The following is a 20221-nucleotide window of genomic DNA, read 5'->3' on the forward strand; positions in this document are numbered from 1 at the left end:
GGTCACCAGGCCCCACCCACCGGGCTCGCGCCCCCGGCCCGGGAGGGAGCGGCCCCAGCGCGGCCACCTGCGAGCCAGGCCTGCGGCGGCCCTGCTGCCCTTGTCGGGCCCAGGCCTCGTGTTGAGTGCAAGTGGCCACGTCCACGGCCAGCCCAGTTTACAGTGTGCGGTGTGAGGACAGAACTGCCCCAGACGGGCGCCGCCGCTCCCCCGGTGAAGTCCCACCTGGTGGCAGGGTACCAGCAGGGACGCATGTGGCCCAGTGCAGGGCCACCTCTGACCTCTCCCCTTTGCCCTCAGCTCTGGCAGGCCGCGCTGAACACGCTCAACCCCAACCCCACGGACAGCTGTCCCCTGTACCTCAACTGCGCCACCGTGGCCGCCCTGCCCTCGAGGGTCAGCAGACACAACAGCCCCTCCGCCGCCCACTTCGTGACCCGCCTGGTGCGCACCTGCCTGCCCGCCGGGACCCATCGGTGTATCCTGGTGAGTGGCCGCTCACCTGCGAACTGGTGGCCACAGTGACATAGACCACAGGCCAGCGGGCGAGGAACGCCTGTGTGCCAGCACTTGACAACCACCTCAGACACACCACACCCTGCGGGGCAGATCTGGAGAGACCCAGTGTCCACCCCAGACTCTGATTTCCAGCCTCTGCCCCTCCAGGTCCTGCTTCTGGCCTCACAAAGCAGGAAATACATCTGGTGGCCGTTTTTGTTAACAGTGTCCCTGGTCACTCTGTGGTTGGGAGGCAGGGAGGGGCTGGGGCCCCTCCCTGTGGTCTGACCTCCCAGCTCAGCATCCTGGGGTTCGCCTCTTCTCAGCACAGGTCCAGCTCGTCCTCCTTGTCCTCTGTCTCCCGTGCAGATGGTCTGTGAGCGGGCCGACGTCTTCGCCTCAGCCTGCGCCCTGGCCCGGGCCTTCCCCCTGTTCTCCCACCGATCAGGCACCGCCCGGCGAGCGGAGAAGACGGTCACAGTCGAGTTCTTCCTGGTGGGACAAGACAATGGGCCCATGGAGGTCTCCACGCTGCAAGTGGGTGTCTCTGTCTTCCCTTGCCTCTCCTGCCTTCTCTTCTGGAGGTGTGGACAGGGCGGGTGCTGTAAGGCGGGCTGGCCCAGCACCCAGCGCACGGGTCAAGCAGAGGTGGGCAAGGGAAGGCGGCGGGCGGGCCCGTGGATGGGGCCGCTGACGTGGCGAGCCGGGCCAACCTTCAGGTCTGTTCATATGCAGCATGAAGATGCCACCTCCTCCCCAGCGGACGCAAGACAGGGTGCCAGGTCCCCAGGGGCTTGTCCTGGACGGGAGGACCTGGCACCTGATGGTCGAGGAGAGATGGTAGAGCTTAGAGCCCAGGGGACCTGCTCCCTTCTAACTGGGCAAGAGGAGGAACAGCAGGAAGTGTGGTTTGGACAGAGAGGTGGGCCTACTGTCCTGGAGACCCCGGGTGGTGGCAGCCACACCAGCTCCCTTTCAGCACGAGGACAGGTGGGGGTGTCCCTGGTTTCAGGAGTGTGTCACTGTAGGGACTGGTTCCCGAGGACCAGCTCCTCTCCCACGGAGCTCTCTGCGCCTCTGGCACTGTAGGTTCTTGGGGCCAAGGCCAAGGAGGGACGTGCCCTCCCACCCACCTCCCAGCAGATCTGCATCTTTCCTAGTGCCTGACCAGTGCCACGGAAGGAGTGCGGCTGGCAGCCCGGATCGTGGACACGCCCTGCAATGAGATGAACACAGACACTTTCCTGGAGGTGTGGGCAGACCCCTGGAGGGGTGGGCAGAGCCCTGGAGCTGTGGGCAGACCCCTGGAGGGGTGGACAGACCCCTGGAGGGGTGGGCAGACCCCTGGAGGAAGGGGTGGGCTGGACTGGGACTCCACGAGACCCCATAGCGTGGCTGGAGGAACTTGATAGGGGCCAGGAGAACTGTGCTTCTTTCCTGAGATTGCTTCCTGGGAGCTGCCTCCCCTCCCCCCAGCAGAGGTGGAGATGGAGCCCGCGGGTTTCTCTCTGTCAGTTAATTTTTTTTCCTCTTACAGTGATTTGGATGAAAATTTACTGAGCACGTTAGTTTTCCCTTCCACCATCTGTGCATATTTTGCAGTCCCCTCCGTGTAACGTTTCCCACTTCCTCCTGGGATTCCCACCCTTGTTTTTTAAGCCCTTTTTCTGTCCCTTCCCACCCTCCGCACATGCTTTAGGGCTTTCAGTCTCCTGAGGTGTGGAATGTGCTCCTCCTGGGGCGCAGACCCCTCAAGGACCCTGGTGTGAGGGCAGGAGGCCCCAAGAGTGGAGCCTGAGCCTGTGTCCTGGGCTCAGGGACCGGCAGCGCTGCTGGCGAGGCCCCAGTAACCCCGTGTTCACCCTATTCTGTGTTGGTTTCTCCATCTCAGGAAATTAAGAAAGTGGGAAAAGAGCTCGGGATTACGCCGACCGTCATCCGAGATGAGGAGCTGAGGACGAGAGGATTCGGAGGTGGGTGGTCAGGGTGCCGGCCGGAGTGGTGGGCTGAGGGTGTCCTGTGGCCACTCTGTCCCTGCTTCATTCCGCCAAGAAGTGTCCTTGTCCACCCGTACCTCGCCTTCAGAAAAGAGGCTGGGACTCAAATTCTGGAAGCTGGAGGTCCTTCCGACTTCTGCCTGATGTCTGGCCCCTGTGTTGCCCACCCTCACTCCCCACGCCAGCTCTTCAGGACCTCTGCCCTTCCACATACAAGTTCTTGTCCAGCTCTGGACGCTGTACTACGTCTGCCCCACGTGGGCTGCTGCCATCTGTGGTGCTGTCTGACCCTGCTGGTCTCAAGGAAGCTCCCCACACCCTCATGCAGCCCTGGAGGAGCAGGGCTAACAGATGTAGCCGCCTGCGTTGAGAGGGCTCCTGGTGGTCATTACCCACTGCTGCGTAGCTCAGCGGCTGGACTGGTTCTCAGTTTATGTGGGTCCAGGACTGGGGGAGTGCCTGGGTTCTTAGGAGGCTGGGGCTTCAGCCATCTGAAGGTTCAACTGGGTCGGGGGGTCTGTTTCCGGGAAGGCACACTCCTGGGGCTGCCAGCCAGCCTGCTGGCCAGTGGGTCTTCACTGACTTGGGGGGAGACCTCAGCTTCTTGCTGTGGGGACCTTTTTGTAGAGTAATCCCAGCGTGGAAACCCGCCACTCTCAGAGTAAGGTCTCTAAGGGAGACGGAGAACAAGATAAAAGCCACCGTCATCTTTGTAACCTAGCGTAGTCTCCCTCTTAAGAAAAAGAGCTTATTTATTTTGCTGCTGTTGAAAATACACACAACAGGACAAACACAAATTCAGCCCTTTGTGCATGTGCAGATCGGGGACCCTGATGTTTTTTGAGTCATGCAGCTGAATTCACCCTCCCCCTGTGAGGGGTTCCGCTCATGTTAACATAAACTCACTGCCTCGACCTGCCTGCCTATGCTGGACCTGCCTGTCTAAGCTCGACCTGCCTGTCTAAGCTTGACCTGCCTGTCTAAGCTCGTGCTTGGCTCTTGTCACTTTGATCCTGCCTAGACAGACACTAGTTAAGCAAACTAATTAAGCAAACTTAATTAATTAAACAAACCATGGCTGTTCTTAAGACTTAAGTTAGTAGTCAAAGACTTCAGGTAGTATTTTGGTATCAGGTTTAAAGATGATCTTAGGTCAATAATTTTGCACTTGACACAGCTTCTGTGGCTCCAGGAAGTAGGAATTTGAAATTCTGTTCCACAGTTTGTGCTCTTTCCCCCTTTTGATCAGAATTCTTCTAGAGTCTCATCAAAATGTTCAGTAATGGCAGCAGGGCACCATCTAGTCCTCGCGACCTCCTGTCTAAGGAGGCTGTAGTTCCTGCAGGCAGTCAGCCTCACATTCCATTTCCGCCTCCTGTTCCTGACTCTCCTTCTCTGGCCACATCCACAGCCGTTGAGTGGATTCTGACTCTCGGGGACCCTATCGGTCAGAGACAGTAGAACTATCCCTGAGTGTTTTCAAGGCTGGAAACCTTCGTGGATACAGACTGCCTCATCTCTCCTGGTGAGCTCCTCCTGAGCTGGAACTGCTGAGAAGCCAAATATCATAACCACAGTACCTTCTGGAAGAAAAGAGACTCATCCTTGTACCTTGAATAGCCTTTTAACGAGCGTTAAAGACCCTGGGTACTACACAGTGACTAGGAGGTAGATCAGAAGCACAAAAGGCAATATTAGCCAAGTTCACTTTTGTGTTACTTAGGTTAGAAATGAGTTTGCTAGGAGTATTGACCTCCCAGAGGTAGTGACTATCTTAGCAATTGCCTCCCATAGACACACAAACCGATTCCAAGTGGTGGGAGAGGGCAGGGCTTCATGGAAGAGGTGACCTTCACGGTGGGTCTTGCAGGGTGAGTAGGAGTTTGCCAGGTGGCCATTGCTGGTTCTGGGCACAGCTGCTGCTGTTTGCAGTTCAGTTCTTCCAGGGTCTTGAGCCGTGGGCCTTGTGCACCAGGAAGGCTCATTTTCCGAGTTGATGAGGCCTGTGAACTGCAGAGAGAGGCCTAGAGAGGAACAGTGGAGTGAGCCTGGGAGGGGATGGTCTCTCGAAGGGCCCAGTGGAGGCGCCGAGAATGGACCGGGGCGGCCTTGAAGTGCTATCCAGAAATCATTTTATCCTGTAGTGCTGTTCTTTTTCTTCTGGAAATGATACAGTATTATTTCTCAGCAGGCTTTCTTGCCTAACGGTACTTTGCATAGAATTCATTCGAGGTCCCGGAGGGATGGAACTAATTTGCATTCCTGAACTCAGTTCTGGCAGGGGCAGGAGGAGGAGGGGATCCCCCATCCAGGAAGCTGTTCTCTTGGAAGATGAGCTAGCTTGGATCTGCGGGCTGGCTGGGGTCTCTGGGCCAGGCTAGGGGCCTGTGGGCCAGGCTGGAGGCCTGTGGGCCAGGCTGGGGGCCTGTGGGCCAGGCTGGAGGTCTTTGGACTGGGTGGGGGCCTGTGGGCCAGGCTGGGGTCTGTGGGCCAGGCTGGGGGCCTGTGGGCCAGGCTGGGGGTCTGTAGACCAGCCTAGAGGTCTCTAGGCTGGCGGGGATTTGTGGGCTGGGCTGCCCAAGTCTCAGCACTGGAGACATTCTGTAGCAGTCTACAGGGTTGGCTGGGGGTCCTCTGGTCAGAGCTAGGGGGTGTGCAGACCAACTTTGGGGGGTTCTGTATGGAGTCCTCTCTAAGTGGTTCTGTAACCCAGTGCTGAAGTTCTGCAGACCATTGCTGGGCCGAGAGGTCCCAGTTCTGGCCATGGGGGGAGGGGCTGTGAGCCAGTGCTGGGGGCAGTTAGTGCTGGGGGCAATGCTGACTTGCACTCAGAGGGCCTTGGGGTCCAGTGCTGGAGCGCTCACAGGTGGCAGTGAGGGACCGAGTCCTGGCATTGGAGTGGGGGTTCTGTGAGCCGTTTGAGGGCTAGCGTTGGGGATCTGTGGACCAGCAGCGGGGTGTCTGAGGTCCTGCACTAAGAGCAGGATGTTTGGGAACCTGTGAGCCCCCGTCCAGCTCCACTTACTCCTGTCTAAGGCCTGTCCCTCTCTCTGTAGGAATCTACGGTGTTGGCAAAGCTGCTGTGCACCCACCTGCTCTGGCCGTCCTGAGCCACATGCCAGAAGGTGCCACGCAGACCATTGCATGGGTTGGCAAGGGCATTGTGTATGACACTGGAGGCCTCAGCATCAAGGGCAAGGTGAGGACTGGTCAGGGGTGTGGGCTGTTCTGGGGGCACAAGGGTCCAGCCAGCACCCCGAGGCATCACAGAGCAGCGTCAGATGGCCGATGAGGGCTGGTCAGCACTGTCGCGTATCTAGCATTGCTGAGGGGTGGCATGCGTTCAGGATCGGGCTGTGGCTGTGGGCATTCTGTTCCACTTGCTGTGCATGGTTTTGTGGTCACACTTCCAGGAGTCTGGAAACAAAATCCAGGACACGATCTGGAGAGAAGCCTCAGAGAGGGATAGAAGTGTGGCCCGGCCGCGGAGGCTCGGACTGCAGAGCTGGGTGGTTTAGTTCAGAGAGATGGAGACCGGGTGACACTCAGCCGCAAAGCGTCCACGGTTCCGTGAGGACGGGCTCGGCAGCGTCTACAGACGAGGAGGAGGAGGACGTCTCTGCCAGCCGGAGCATCTGGAGGTAGTGCCGAGACAGGCGTCCTGGAGGACAGAGCAAAACGGCCCTGCACGGTGTCCAGCGCTGTGACTTTTGTGAAATCCGACTGCTGCCTTGCCCCCAACAGGGCTACTGGTGGGTTCAAACCTGTGACCTTTTGGTTAGTGGCTGCACACTTAACACCTGTGCCTCCGGAGCTTCTTAGACCAGAAGGAATTTTCATATCTTGTAGTTGTTTCCACACATGACAACGCGGTTAGAAAGTCTTTAATGAAAGGATTCATGGGGCAGAGAGGAAAAATTCCCAGCTCACCATGGACTCCAGAAATTGCAATACCTTCCATGTCTTCAGTTCTTTGACGTCTATTCTAGCCGTCTCCAAATGTTTCTGGAAGTAATAAATGAACAGACCAACACGACACAAGTTCAAGGTCCATAGAAGGTCAAGAACCCGGGTCCTGGGTGTGTTTACAGTCACCATGGCTTCATCGTTTCTTCTGAATCCATTGTTGAATCTCTGGGAGATGTTTAGAGATGACAACCACATGGGAAGTGAGTCTGGAAGGTTCCTCCCTGCTGGGAACTGGTTCTCAAATAAGTCTCATGTGTGTTAGTGTCGTCTGTGGAGCTGTCCCGTCTCACCGCCATCTCACAGCCGAACTGCACACCGCCCCGTCTGTACCACACTCACAGCTGGTAGACCATTAACAGCCGTTGTGTGTTAGCACAGATAGTAAAACTGTGAAAAGTAACTATCAAGTCCAAAACTAGTTTAATGGGAAGAGCGTCATTGTTTCATATTTTTGTAACTTGCTTTCAATGCAGTCTTAATAGGAGACCACTGGGTTCTCACTGTCCCTACTGCGTTTAGTCTGTTGTGATAGACTGTTTTACCTGAACCATGTCAAGGAGTTCTAGCTTCTTGCATGTGTGTGGATGAGAAACGGAGAAGCATTTCAATCTGCTGGGCCAAGTATTCTTTGCTGTTACACCAGAACTTGACAAGTGTTGGTCTCTTTCTTTGTTATCTACAGGGTTTGTTTAGATGGTGGTGGTTAGATGCCATCCAGTCAGACCTGACTCACAGCTGACCCCTGCAAGGCTTTCCAACACAGGACGGAGTTGCCCAGCCATCAGCGCTCCCTTTGGTTGGGTTGTTGTTAGGTGTTATCGAGTTGAGTACAACTCATAGGGACCCTGTGAAGGACAGGCCTGAGCCCTCTCCTGTCCTGTGCCGTCCTCACAACCTCCAATGCCCTCAATCCACGTGGTTAAGGGGCTTCCTCTCTTTTGCTGTTCCTCCACCTTCCCAAGCATGATGTCCTTCTCCAAGGAAAAAATCTCTCCTGCCAACATACCCAAAGTGTGTGCGACGAAGCGTCAGCATCTTTGCCTCCAAGGAGCACCCTGGCTGCACCTTCTCTGAGACATGGCTGCATGTCCTTTGGCAGTCCACGGGCTAGTCAGTACTCTTCTCCAACACCACAGCTCAAAGGCATCAATTCAGATGCATAACAAGTGATTGAAAGGACCATGCCTTGAAATCAGGCACATCTTAGTCTTCGAACGGACATCATTGCTCCTCAGTAATTTGGAGAGGACTCTGACTGCAGACGTGTCCAAGTGCAATCTGTCTTCTGATCTCCTGACTGCTGGTATGAAGGGTGTTGATGGTAGATCCAAGTAAGATGAAATCATTGACAGTTGCAGTCTTTTCTCCATCTATCGTAATGTTGTCTTCTCAGTCCAGGCATGAGAATTTTTGTTTTCTCGATGCGGAGATGTAGTCCTGCGCACTCGGGAGCTGAAGAAAGTATGTGGTTCGCTCTGGTGCATTATTTGCGTTCTTGTGGTGATCTGAGGTTGGCCTGTGCCAGCAGGGTCACCCGTGGTGGACAGATTCCATTGGCACTTCCTGACTAAAACTAGGAGCAAGGCCTGGGGATCTGCTTCTGAAATTAGCCAATGAAAGCCCCACGGACCACACTGCAGTACTGTGGGAGATGCTGCTGGAGGGTGAGCCGCTGGGTTGGGATGCTCTCAACGTCCGCAGTAGCTCCCATGGCTTCAAGCAGACTGCCCGTGACAGAGAAGGTGCTGCAGGACCAGAGAGCCCTTCCACGAGGCTCAGTGGCAGCTAACTGATAATTACGGTGCACATCGCCGTGCTCCTGGAACAGAACCAGAGGAGCTGTGTTTGCAGGTTGGACTCTTGATTGTGAGAACGCAGTTGAATCGACTCGAGGTGGGAGCACAGCAGAGCGAGCGGCCCCTCCCAGCCGTCTCTCTGCAGGCTCCTCCCGTAGCCCCTGGTCCAGACCCCTGGCCCCTTTGCCCGCCTGAGCGAAGCCGTCTTCCTCAGCCGTTAGGTCAGGGGTGCTGGCTTGCTTCCAGTGGTGCTGGATGGAGAGTTTTCACTTGAGGCTTAATTGTAAAAACAGCTTAGTGTATAACTAAAAATCCATTCCGCTGACATTAGCGGCTCGTGGGATGTTACAAGGGCTCAGGAGTCACTCAGTGAGTCCCAAATCATATCCTCACTCCTGATGGATGACCTGCCGTTAATGTAAAGCCCAGGCCAGGCTTGTCAGCTACACTTGGGGACCAATGACATGTCAACATGAGTAACTGCCCTGGACTCACTTAGAGGTGAAAGCGTTTACCTCTGCAGGGGAGGGGCCAGATCAGACCTGGACAGGGGCTGGGAAAATGTCAACAACACCAAGGTGACGTGGTGGTGGTTGGGCTGCTGAAGGTGGATGATGGTCAAAGGCCAGATGGTGACTGCAGGTTCTTGGTGCTAGAGGGAGGAGATGGCTCGTCCTGGGAGGACAGTGGGGAGCCAGAGGCTTGTGGGGGTGAGTGACACAGGGACCTTCATGGAGGAAGATGATGTTGGCCATGGTGTGAGGCGGAGGCCTGAGTTTTGTGGGCATGAATCGGGCTCCATAGGTGTTTGTAGGCTGGTCTCAGCAGTGCACACTGACCCCTTCCTCTTCCCTCTAGACCACCATGCCCGGGATGAAACGGGACTGTGGTGGGGCCGCTGCCATCCTGGGAGCCTTCCGAGCCACTGTCAGACAGGTGAGGAGCGTCTGTCCTGTCAATCACGGCCCCTGACCAGCACCATTGGAGCTCCTCAGGTCCAGCCGGAAGCTGGCAGCCTGTCGGCTCTCTCCCAGTGGGGCCTGGGAGGGACTGGCTAGGGTTGAGGCCAGAGGAGCCATGCCTCCCATGCCCAGGGACCTGTCCACCCAGCCACAATCACCATCCAGGAACCCCTCCAGGAGGCAGGCGGGAGGTCTTCCCAAGATCCCAGGGCCCCACTTCGAACAGGGTCTCCTAAGCATAGTGCTCATGGGGCTTAGTTAGAAAGGGAAATCGAGGGGTGTCAGGGGCCCAACCCTGGGAGCCAGACTTCTGAGGAAGGGGAGCCCCAGTTTCAGGAACTGCTGGTGGTGACTTTGAGGTTCCCCGTCTTGTGTGCTCTGGGAGAGGCGGGAGCACCCTGTAATGAGTGAGGAGGTGCATGCTCTCTGGGGCTGAAGCTCCGACCCTGTGTTCACAGACGGGGCACCGAGTCCCTGAACCAGCACCTGGTCAGCACTTGTCCAGGGATGAAGGTTCTGGACATGCGGGGGTGGCAGGAGTGGCGGGCTGGGGGCAGCTCCTCCCCATCCAATGAGTGGTCACTGGAGGATGGTGCCAGCCTGGGTGGTGCACGTGGCTCTCCCGGAGGGGCTGCTCCCCACCTTGAGGAACCTTCCTGTTAGCTCGAGGGAAACCTTTGCTGAATGTCAGCTGCCTTGGCAGAGGTGTCCCTGTCCCTGGGGCCAGGCTTCTTAGGGGACATAGCACCAGGACAGATGCACAGAGATCTGGGCCGATGGTCAGAAGGTGGCTGCTGCCTTTCCTCCCCAGAGGAGTTGGGGCTCAGCTCATCCAGGCTTCTGGGGTGCAGCGAGCACCCAGATTGATCCGACCACTCCTCTTGAGGTACGTGACTAGAGCACCTGGATGAGCCAAGCTGTCCTGGCACCTGGCTGTGCAGCTGAGGACTTACAGCAGGTCAGCACGGGCCTCTAGTCCCTGCAGACGGGGGTCACTTTACAGTTACATGAATTTGTTGTTGTTATTGTTGATAGGTACCATCGAGTTGCGTACAACTCATAGCAACTCTGTAAACAAAAGATCTGAACCCTGTTCTATCCTGCGCCATCCTCACACTTCCTGACACACACAAGCCCATTGCAGCAGTCACCATGTCATTCCACCTGGTCAAGGTTCTTCCTCTCCTTTGTCATCCCTCCACCCTCCTCAGCACCATGTCCCTCTCCAACGAATAGCCTCAGCTAGCAACATGCCCAATGTATGTGAGGCGAAGCCTCATCACCCTTGCCTTCAAAGAGCACTCTGGCTGCACCCTCTCCAAGAAATATCTGTTCTTTTGGTCATCTGTGGGATGTTCAGTGCTTTTCTCCAACACCACAGCTCAAAGGCATCAATTCTTCTGTCATCCTTATTCACTGTCCACCACAAATCCCACTGCAGGGTGCTACAGTGTGCTGTCTGCAGATATAGGGGACCCCACCCCACTATGGTGCTGGATGAAGATTGGTCCCACACCACAGGCCCCAAACTCACCGTGGTCACAGGTCCTACTTAGCCCTTAAAAAGGACGAGAAAGAAGTAACTACTAGATTACAACCTGGAGAATGAAAATATGACGCCATGAACCTGAATAAATAAATCTCCAAGTGGATAAAGAAGTGGGGGAAGAAAACGGTTTCAGACGATGAACTTCCAGTTGATCAGAGGGGTGAAGGAAGTGCAGTATCGCCCTTGGCAAACATGAGGGTAATGACTGGAGACCCAGTGAGACCAGATGTCCACCCAGTTATGGTGGAGAAACCACGCAGGCATCCCAGTGGCCAAGTGTCCGAGCCCCCTCGCTGATGTTCCAGATTGAATTGTGTTCCCAACAGTTTATGTGTAAGTCCTAACCCCCAGACCTGTGAATGCCACACTGTACGATATCAGGCACTTTGATTTGTTAAGGAGCCCTGGTAGCCTAGGATGTTAGGTGCTCCAAAAAGAGCAAGGGGTATGTGGGAACAGCCGTACCTGACCTTTACCAACTTCACAAAGGGCAGCTTTCCCCCTCAACAAGCCCAGCAGCACAAAACCAATTCCCAGGAGGTCAGACATGTCCCCCGTGTCCCACCCCTCTGTCTTCTCACCCCAACACCAATCTACTGGTTTACTGGGTCCAAAATCTGATTCAATAGCTCACAGACCACACAGAACCATATTAGGAAACTCTAAAGGCTGTAAATCAAGTTAGTAGCAGAATACAGTTACTCAGGACAGCGTCACCTCAGCCTTGAGCCTCACAGCTTTAGTCCAGTGTTAACAAGCTCTCAGTCCTGCCAGTTAGGGCTCCCCCCACCCCACAGATCCTTCAACACATGTGGGCCAAGGCTCTTAGCTCTGGTTCCGTGGCAAGTAGCAGTCCCAAGGCCCCCTCCATCTCAAGTCTGGTCTCTACGGCCGCTGCTGTAAGTCTGGCTGGATCAGGAATCTCTGGCCGCAAAAGGCGCACACCGCATACCTTCTTCTTTGCTGGTGGCGAGACTCTGAAATCTGCCACTCAGTGGCGAGACTAGCCAGTCCCCTCATGGATAGGCCTTCACACTCTACTAACATATTCCTGCCCGTCGAAGTGGCAATGTCAAAGCCAATGGCTCGGAAGGCCATTTTGAACAATAAACCCTTAACACCAGCTGTGCTGTGCGGGGACTGCAAGGTCAGTTGTTAGAGTCTAGTAATCACCCCGGGTGGTCTCCTCCCATCAAGATTTACAGCCTCAGAAGCCCGGTGCAGGCACACTCTGAGTCAAACAATTCAGCAGCTGTATTTGGGGGAGGAAAGGAGGGCTTGTGATGCACATGCTTTGACCATGTTGTTTGGAGGGGCCAGTCCTTGGAGAAGTCGATCCTGCTGGGGAAGGTGGAGGACCCTCCACACGATGGGTTGACACGGTGACTAACAACGGCCTCAAGTGTAGCAGAGGCGACGGGAGGGCCCTGGACACGGCAGATTCCCTCCCTTGTTCGCTGGGTTGCTGTGAGTCCTCGCTGACTTGATGGCACCTGACGCCACATGCCCCCATGGGCTTGTTGGCCTTCTGAGTGTTTTCTGGGCTGAACTATCTGTTCGTGTCCACCGCTCGTTTTGTAACTGGCTCGTTTTCCTTTTTCTCATTGAGATGTTGGCGTTTTCTGTGAATCTTCGAGACTGATTCCTTCCTTGTTAGATAAGTCGTTGCCACATGTTCTTCCCAGTCTGTAGGTTCCTCTTCCCCGTCCCAGGCTTTTGGAGAAGTCTTTCCATGTAAATGAGGATTTCATTTTCCCCAGTCATCTAGAGTATCCTCTGCGGAACGTACATTTTTGTTTCTGTTTGGTAGTCTCGTTATGCCGTAGATTAGGGCTCCCAAGGATTCTGAAGCTCTTTCTGACATACTTTGGGCATGTTGCAAGGTGGGACCAGTCCTTGGAGAGGGACATCATGCTTGGGAGGGTGGAGGGACAGCATAGGAGGGGAAGGCCCTCGATGAGGTGGATTAATGGGGTGATGAGGATAGGTGTGTCGGAGACAACATTGGCAAGGACTAGAGCAGGGTTTAAGGCTGTTGTACGTGGGGTCACTATGAGTTGCAAGTGACTTGATGGCACATAACAACAACAACAACAACAACAACGGAGTGCCTGGTTTTTTCTTCGATCTTTATAGCTTCAGGTTTTACTTGGTCCATTTTGAGTTGGTTTTTGTTTATGGTGTAAGGTATGGATCTTGTTTCAACTTCCAGCCAATAAATAGTTGTCTGTCCCCCCCCCCCAGTATCATTGTTTAAAGAGGCCATCTTTCCTCCCATTTAATGAACTTCATCTCTGGATTTATTTCTGGATTTTTGGTTCTTACCACTTCTATTTCTGAAGCCAGTTTGACACTCCCCAAGGTACCTTTCTGCTTGGTTCCCTGAACACTTACTCGTGCACTCTCTCCCCTCTGTGGTGACCACAGAGAAAGTTGTCAGCACGTGTAGAGGGTGCTGATGGCCCACCCCACGTTGGTGGAGGGGCCCGACGCTCAGCTCTGCCTGTTTTCTTCTGTCCGCTGGGTCAGAGCCTTTCCCGTCAGCCCCGACATGACCGATGCCCCTGCCCCTTCTCCCCTCCAGGGTTTCAAGGACAACCTCCATGCTGTGTTCTGCTTGGCGGAGAATGCCGTAGGGCCCAATGCCACGAGGCCAGATGACATTCACCTGCTGTACTCAGGAAAGTATGATGGCCCCGCCTCTGACTGACAGGGCCCCGCCCCTTGCTGGCCTGGCCCCGCCCCACTAGACAAAGACACTCTGCCTCCACCTGGCTCAGGCCCCTCCCCTTCCAGGGTACACCCATTTCCAGCCTGCACCCTGTGCACTCTATACTTTTGGGGTGCTTTTAGGTCCAAGTCAGGCCCCATGCGGAGACACCCTACACCAGGGATTCGGAATAGCCCAGCGACTCAGGACACCTGTTGGGAAAGAGGGACTTTTGGTGGTCCCCATCTTCCGGGCAGCAGCCAGGCCTGTCCAGGCTTTGGGCTTGCTGGGTTTACTTTCTCGAAGCCTTCCGGGTCGGGTACTGCTGGGCAGCACAGCCCTGGGATGCCCCATGGAATCGAGCTCTCAGGCTGGGCAGCTGCCCCCTGACTCCTACGTTGCATTGTTGTGGGGGGATCACATCTGCCCTGGTGGGGTTCACCCAAATCCCTGAGCTGCTGCTGACTGTTATCTGCCCCCAGGACTGTGGAGATCAACAACACGGACGCCGAGGGCCGCCTGGTGCTGGCTGACGGCGTGGCCTACGCCTCTAAGGACCTGGGCGCAGACATCATCCTGGACATGGCCACACTGACCGGGGCGCAGGTGGGGGGCAGGCCATGTTGGGGGGGGACATGGCGTGCAAGACATGCCCATCCCGTCACACCCTGATGCACTGCCCCCTGTGCAGGGCATCGCCACCGGGAAGCACCACGCTGCTGTGCTCACCAACTGCGCCGAGTGGGAGACGGCCTGCGTGACTGCTGGGCGCAAATGCGGGGACCTGGTGCACCCCCTGGTCTACTGCCCTGAGCTACACTTCAGCGAGTTCACCTCGGCCGTTGCTGACATGAAGAACTCCGTGGCGGTGGGTGTGCGGCTGCGGGGCGGAGGAGGGCAGCGGGAAGAGGTACCGCGAGGAGAGAGGGCAGATGGGGCCGCTGGGAGGGCACAGGCCTTGAGTGGGACCCAGGCGAGCCTGGAGCAGGGAAAGGGGTGACAGGAGGTGGGCCTGAAGCAGCGTGCACAGACCACACAGAGTGGCCACAGGGTCGTGAAGTGGACACGAGGCAGGCAAAGAGAAGCAGCAAGGGACCCAGGAGAAGTGCTCCCAGGGCTGTTCTAATGGTTCTTTTGGGTAGCTGTGAGGTGGCCACAGGGAGTGGGCCTGGCACGCAAGTCTGGGGCCCAGAGGGTGCCTCCTAGGGGGTGGCCTGGATGTACCCCCAGCTCCCTTCCAGCACCTCACCAATCCCCGGGGTTCTTTGCTCTGGAGTCCGCATCAGACCCTTTGCTGAGGTGGTTGCATTGTGGGGAGGAACCCAGGCATCTGGGGTCCATGGTTAAGGTGTTGCCACTCATCTACCTGCTCTCCCAGGACCGGGACAACAGCCCTAGCTCCTGCGCCGGCCTCTTCATCGCTGCCCACATCGGCTTTGACTGGCCTGGAGTCTGGGTCCACCTGGACATTGCGGCTCCTGTACATGCTGTGAGTGGCCAAGGCCCTGCCCAGCTGCCAGCGGCCTTGAGCGCCCCCTGCCCACTGTGGGTGCCCTTCCCCTCCTCCCTGTTAGGCCCCATGGTCCGCCCTCTGCCCAGGTGTCCACTCTGCCTCCCCACCCCCACCCCTCCACCAGCCTGGGCAGGGCCCACCCACTCCTGCGTCTGCCCAGCCATCCTTTCACAGCCCCTCTCTGGCCCTGGAGCTGCAGGCTGAGGTCATTGGAAACTTTATGTGTGGTGGGTCACGTTGCCTGTGGCCCAGTCTCCGGCGAGCTGTGGTCTCCCGACCTCTGGTCTCTTGCTGGAGAACAGAGGAGCTGCTGTGGATTCCTTTTCTCAGCAGCAGGTCTGGAGCTAGGAGACCTCAGCGAGGTCCAGGAGGGCAGTCACATCCCCGGGGCCCTGCCTGTGGTCCCCGGTTTGGTGAGGCCTTAGGGTGGACTGAGAAGGTCCCTGAGGTGAGGGGTAGGCACTCTGGCCCGCCCTGCCACCCTGCCCTCTGCCCACAGGGAGAGCGGGCCACGGGCTTTGGGGTGGCCTTTCTGCTGGCACTCTTCGGCCAGGCCTCCGAGGACCCCCTGCTGAACCTGGTGTCCCCGCTGGGCAGTGAGACCAGCACGCAGCTGGAGGACGCTGAGCGGGATTCCAAGAGGCGCAGGCTGGTGTGACAGCCCCCGGGCCATGGGGCACCGGCTCGCCCGGCCCCGCCCTTACCTCATTTTGCACTGATAAATTTAAAAGATGATTAAAGATTATTCCTTGAGTTGGGCTGGATGTGTTTGGTCTCTGTCTTGGTGATGGGAATGGCTTGTTCTGAGGTCTCAGAACAGGGTTGGACCCATGAGCTGGAGGGGAGGGTGGCCTAGCCTCTGAGGGCCCAGTCTGAGGAACTCCAGGGCAGAGGGGACCCCACTGCAGTTTCTCCATTTGTCTCCTAACTTCTGAGGGTTTAGGAAATGACACTTCGACGCTTCCCCCTCCACACACTGCCCCCCTCAGGGCAGCCTCCTCTCCCCCAGCAGGGGCTGAAGGTGGGGGGAGGTGTCTCTGGGATTCACCTCAAGGGTCTGGCTGTGTATACAGGTGAAGGCTCAGAGCTGGGAGAGCAGGCACTGGGCCTCTGCGCACTGACTTCAGCTCTTTGGGCGTTGGGCCAAGTGGAGGCTGGGTCCTTCCAACTCACGCCTCCCGTCCCCTGCGGGGAGACAGGGGTGCTGGTCTCCCAGCAGAGCTTGGGGGCGGGTGCTACCCTACAGGACAGGCCATGGTGATGTTGGGGTGCTGACTCAATGCTTGTTACCCCAGAGCCCAGCCAGAATCTGGGGCAGCCCCCATCTCGGCCCCAAGTGAGGAGTACAGTTGTCCCGGGGTCCTTGGATGCTGGGGAAGATCTGGTCTTCCCTTCCATACGGGCAGGAGGCTGGGGTGTGGCCGCTGACGCTGCAGGAACATGTCCAGGGCTGTGCCCTGCACCCCTACAGTTCCCGGAATTCAAGAGAACCCCACCTGGGCCGTGCCCTCTGCAAACATTTATTAACTGCCTGCTGTGTGCACATGCTGGAGAGGCAAGAACAGGCCCAGGTCGGCACACACCGGTGCCTCCTGGTCCAGAAAACACTGCTGGCACCTGACGATGGGCAAAGGCCGCTGGGCAGCTGAGGGCAATGTGGGTCATCGGGCAGTTTAATGACTGTGAGCCTGGTGGCTCTCGCCAGCTCTCCTCTGAGACGCCTAGCCGGGCGAGGTCAGTAGTGTGGCCCAGCTTCATATGGGGCAGCTGGCACTGTCCGCCACTCCCGCCCCGCTGCCAGCAAGACGGCGCCTCGTGGAGGCACGATGAGGGTCAAGGAGCAGGAGGAGTGTCCCTTGTGTGGGCACAGTGTTGGCCTCAGGGTGACCAGCTGGTGACCAGCTGCAGCACCCGCCTGGTCTGGGTGCCAGCACGTGGGGACCAAGGGGTGAGCCAGATGCTCCACTTCCCCAATGGCCAAAGGGCTTTGGCGTCCAACTTCAGGCTGCTTCCCATAGCCCCGCTGGAGCGCTGGCAGCAGGGTCCGGGGACGGCTGGTGGGGTCTCGGGGGCGCACGCGTCCACTTGATCATGGTCTCAGGGGAGCGGTACAGGAAGAGCAGCTTGTTGAAGAGGCGCTGCTCCAGGTCCAGGGCGCCCAGCTCCCTCACCAGGAAGATGTCGGTGCAGAGGCCCAGCACACGGTCCACAGTGGGCAGCTCCTCAAACATAATGGAGCGGGAGATGCTGTGGAAGTGCTCTCGGATGAACTTGGCCGCCACCATCACCACCGACACGTACAGCCCCACGATGCTGGGGAGGGCAGGGGCCCAGTCAGACCCCTGCAGCCGCCTGGGCCCAGAACAGCCTGCAGCATGCTGGCCACTGGCCTCAGGCAGCACCACCTGGGTCCCTCCTGGCAATCCTGGCACACACCTGGGGCAGAGGCAGGCTGGTCTCACCTGGGCCCCATGCAAGAGCAGGGAAGAGGGGGAACTGACTTGACTCAGTGAACCTGGACAACCAGCTTGTCACTGGCAGTTCAGGGAACACTGGGGCTGGTGGCTCTGGCCGATGGACTTACCCGTACCCCGTGAGGAAGCCCAGGCTCTGAGGGCTCACTTTGTCATTGTAGACCAGGAGCTCCAGGTCCCGGCTGCAGCCACGGTTCTCGTTGCAGGCTGGCCGCCACTCCTGGACCACCCACCACTCAGCCGCTGGACTGGCCGCCAGGGAGCTGGGGGGCCTCAGCTGCTGCAGCCGGAGCGTGACGTTGCGGAAGAAGGCCAGGCGGTCCACGTCCTGCGGCCTCTGGGAGTGGGCTGTGCAAGAGAGACCTCCAATTGATCAACCCAAACCCACCACTGTGGGGCTGACGTGAAGTCATGGAAACGCTCTTTACAGATGTCTAGCTTTTCCCTCAGAGTGATTGGTGGATTCGAACCAACGACCTTTCAGTTAGTAGCTCAACTCAGAATGCTCTACACCACCAGGGCTCCTTTCCACAAGATCATGCAAGTAAGAGGCTGCATGCTCCCTAGACATGGGGGAGGGACCCTCAGCTGGATAATGTGGCCCTCAGCTCGGATGCTGGCTGGGCTAAGGTCGGTTTACACGCTCGAGTGTGTGGCCTCCAGCCCACGCCCAGCACCCGTCCTGCAGGCCAGGGGTGTCTCTTCCAGGGCCCAGTGGCCAAGTCCTGACAGCCTCATCAGAGTCAGGGGCTTTGGAGGACTCAGGGCACTATCCTTACCCACATTCAGCCGAAGGGCCATTTTCGCCTCGGTGGCCGCCGTGGCCCTGAGGGCTTTGGGGATGAGAGCCGGAAGCATGCTGAAGTAAAGACCCAATCAGTGATCAGGGGCTGGGGGGGCGTCCTTGGTCACCACGGTCACTGATGGAGCCCACCACCCGCCACTCCGGGTGACCCAAGGCCCGGGGCGAGCAGCCCTGAGCCGATCCATCGGCCGTGTGAGGAGAGAAAGCTCAGGGTACCTGCACACCCCCCCTCTCCTACACTTAAGGGATATCCTTGCTGATCACACCCAGGTGGTACAGCTGGTGTATCACCAGGGCTTGGGGTTCCTTGGGGTACGGGAGAAGCTTTCTTCCTCAGCATCCTGCACCCATCTCCTGGAGAGCTGACCCTCGTGGGACCCTCTGGTGACTCAGGGTACCAGCACCTGGGAGGGGTTCTCAGGGGCCCTGGGGCGGCTGTGAGGACCATTGGCTCCTCCCAGCGGGATATGGTTCTGGATCACGGGAACAGCAAGCAGTTCTTAGCACTTGGCCACAAAGGACAAATGTTTCTCTGCCTGTTTAGCTGATGTGAATTCTGAGGTCACACAGGTAATTTGGGGGGGCAGGTAGGAAGAGATCGATCTGGGAGGCTCTCCTTACAGCCCCAGGACAGGGCCTCATGGGTGACGGTCACCAGGCACTTGTTAGTGGACGAGTCGGTGGGGTATAGCCGAGGAGGGCACAGCCCCCAGGCGCATCAAGACAGTACGAGGGGCCTCACGCCAGCCTCTGTGCCCTCTACAGGTGGTGGGCTTGGAAGCCTTGCCCGCTGAGACAGGTCAGCACACAGCTCTGGAGTCTGCAGGGCCAGCTTCTGTCCCTTCCAGAGCCGGCCTGTTCTCGGGGGCGTGACAGGTCACCTACATGGGCTCCTCTCTGGCGTGGGCGAGCATCTGGCGCAGCTGGCCCTGTGTCCCCTGGTCGGTGTAGCACACTGTGTACTTGCCAGAAGCTTCCACGTTCTTCACCAGAGACACGTTCCTGAGGGAAGGAAAGGAGGCCAGAGGGGAGCCTGGGGGCATCCTCCCCTGATCCCAGCCACCAGGCTTCACGAGAGAGGCAGACAGACCCTGGGACCCTCGCAGAACAAGAAACCGGCTGCGGAGCCTTCTCTTCCAGGACGTGTCCCCGCTGCCTCATGCCGGCTGCTTCATCCAGTCCACATATGGTGGTTTGCCCTCTGCCCTCTGCCCTCTGTCTGCTCCTGACTCCACTGGAGCTGTGGAGGACGGGATCTCCTTCAGGGTGTGTCCTCCTCAACTCTGCCTCTGCCTTTGGCTTTCTTCATCCAAATCTCAGTTGTCTAAGAAAATGCCAGTAAGACAGACACATAGGTGCTGGCTTGTCCTTTAAGGAGGGGGGGGGTGCTAAGAGCCCCGCTGTGGGACCCTTACCCCAGAGGTCACTGTGAGGGCCAGGAAATGGGGCACGCTGCCCACCCAATACTCCAGCAGAAACCTTGGCCACATCGCTGAGCCCCAAGGAGTTGGCCAGTACCTCAGTGGGAAAGGCCACAGTGATTCTTGGGTGTGTTCACCAGCTACCTGGCCTCCATACTCAGTCCTCAGGGCAGTGGGGACCCAGGCATAGTGGGACTCCAGCTCCCCCATCGTGGCCCATGCCCCTCAGGACAGAGCATGTGACGTGGCACAGCGCAGCTATGCGTTTGACGCGCTGGGACATACACACACTACTACTTCTCCATTAGCTGTCCAGCCAAGGCATTTCTAGAAGTTTCCAAGTGAGTGGCCAGCATGCCCTTCACCTACAGACTTTCTGTTTTGTAAGTAGTGCTAGTCCAGATCTGTTAGTGCTCAGACACACTTGTGCCAAGTTGGGTTATCCACAGGAATCTCGGCATGCCTTTGGGGAGGCAGTAGAAATGAGAGACAGTTAACTAAGAATCCAGGCTCTGTCACCTGTGACC

The 20221-nt window shown here is 57.4% G+C and overlaps 1 protein-coding gene and 1 pseudogene across 1 annotated transcript; one reads left to right on the plus strand and one right to left on the minus strand.

Moving 5' to 3' along the window:
• The first annotated feature begins 303 nt into the window (after window positions 1–303).
• Window positions 304–15652, plus strand: NPEPL1 (aminopeptidase-like 1). Its single transcript, XM_006896862.1, has 11 exons — window positions 304–486; window positions 868–1035; window positions 1659–1748; window positions 2390–2471; window positions 5552–5694; window positions 9119–9196; window positions 13356–13456; window positions 13964–14087; window positions 14173–14349; window positions 14860–14970; window positions 15494–15652. Exons 2-11 carry the CDS (start codon window positions 868–870, stop codon window positions 15650–15652), a joined length of 1233 nt encoding a protein of 410 aa, XP_006896924.1. The 5' UTR covers window positions 304–486.
• A 1077-nt stretch (window positions 15653–16729) lies between these two features.
• Window positions 16730–20221, minus strand: part of LOC102858699 — an 88701-nt pseudogene continuing 85209 nt past the window's right edge.

This window comes from Elephantulus edwardii, unplaced genomic scaffold, assembly GCF_000299155.1.
Source record: "Elephantulus edwardii isolate Elephantulus edwardi_28Jun2011 unplaced genomic scaffold, EleEdw1.0 scaffold00193, whole genome shotgun sequence".
Classification (NCBI taxonomy): domain Eukaryota; kingdom Metazoa; phylum Chordata; class Mammalia; order Macroscelidea; family Macroscelididae; genus Elephantulus; species Elephantulus edwardii.

What these genes read in the sequence shown, in the direction of transcription:
- NPEPL1 (XM_006896862.1), top strand. Translation starts at nt 868, where the DNA reads ATGGTCTGTGAGCGGGCCGACGTCTTCGCCTCAGCCTGCGCCCTGGCC. An exon ending in GCCTCAGCATCAAGGGCAAG is followed by an intron (nt 5,695 to 9,118) that starts GTGAGGACTGGT and finishes TCTTCCCTCTAG; the next exon opens with ACCACCATGCCCGGGATGAA. An exon ending in CACCTGCTGTACTCAGGAAA is followed by an intron (nt 13,457 to 13,963) that starts GTATGATGGCCC and finishes ATCTGCCCCCAG; the next exon opens with GACTGTGGAGATCAACAACA.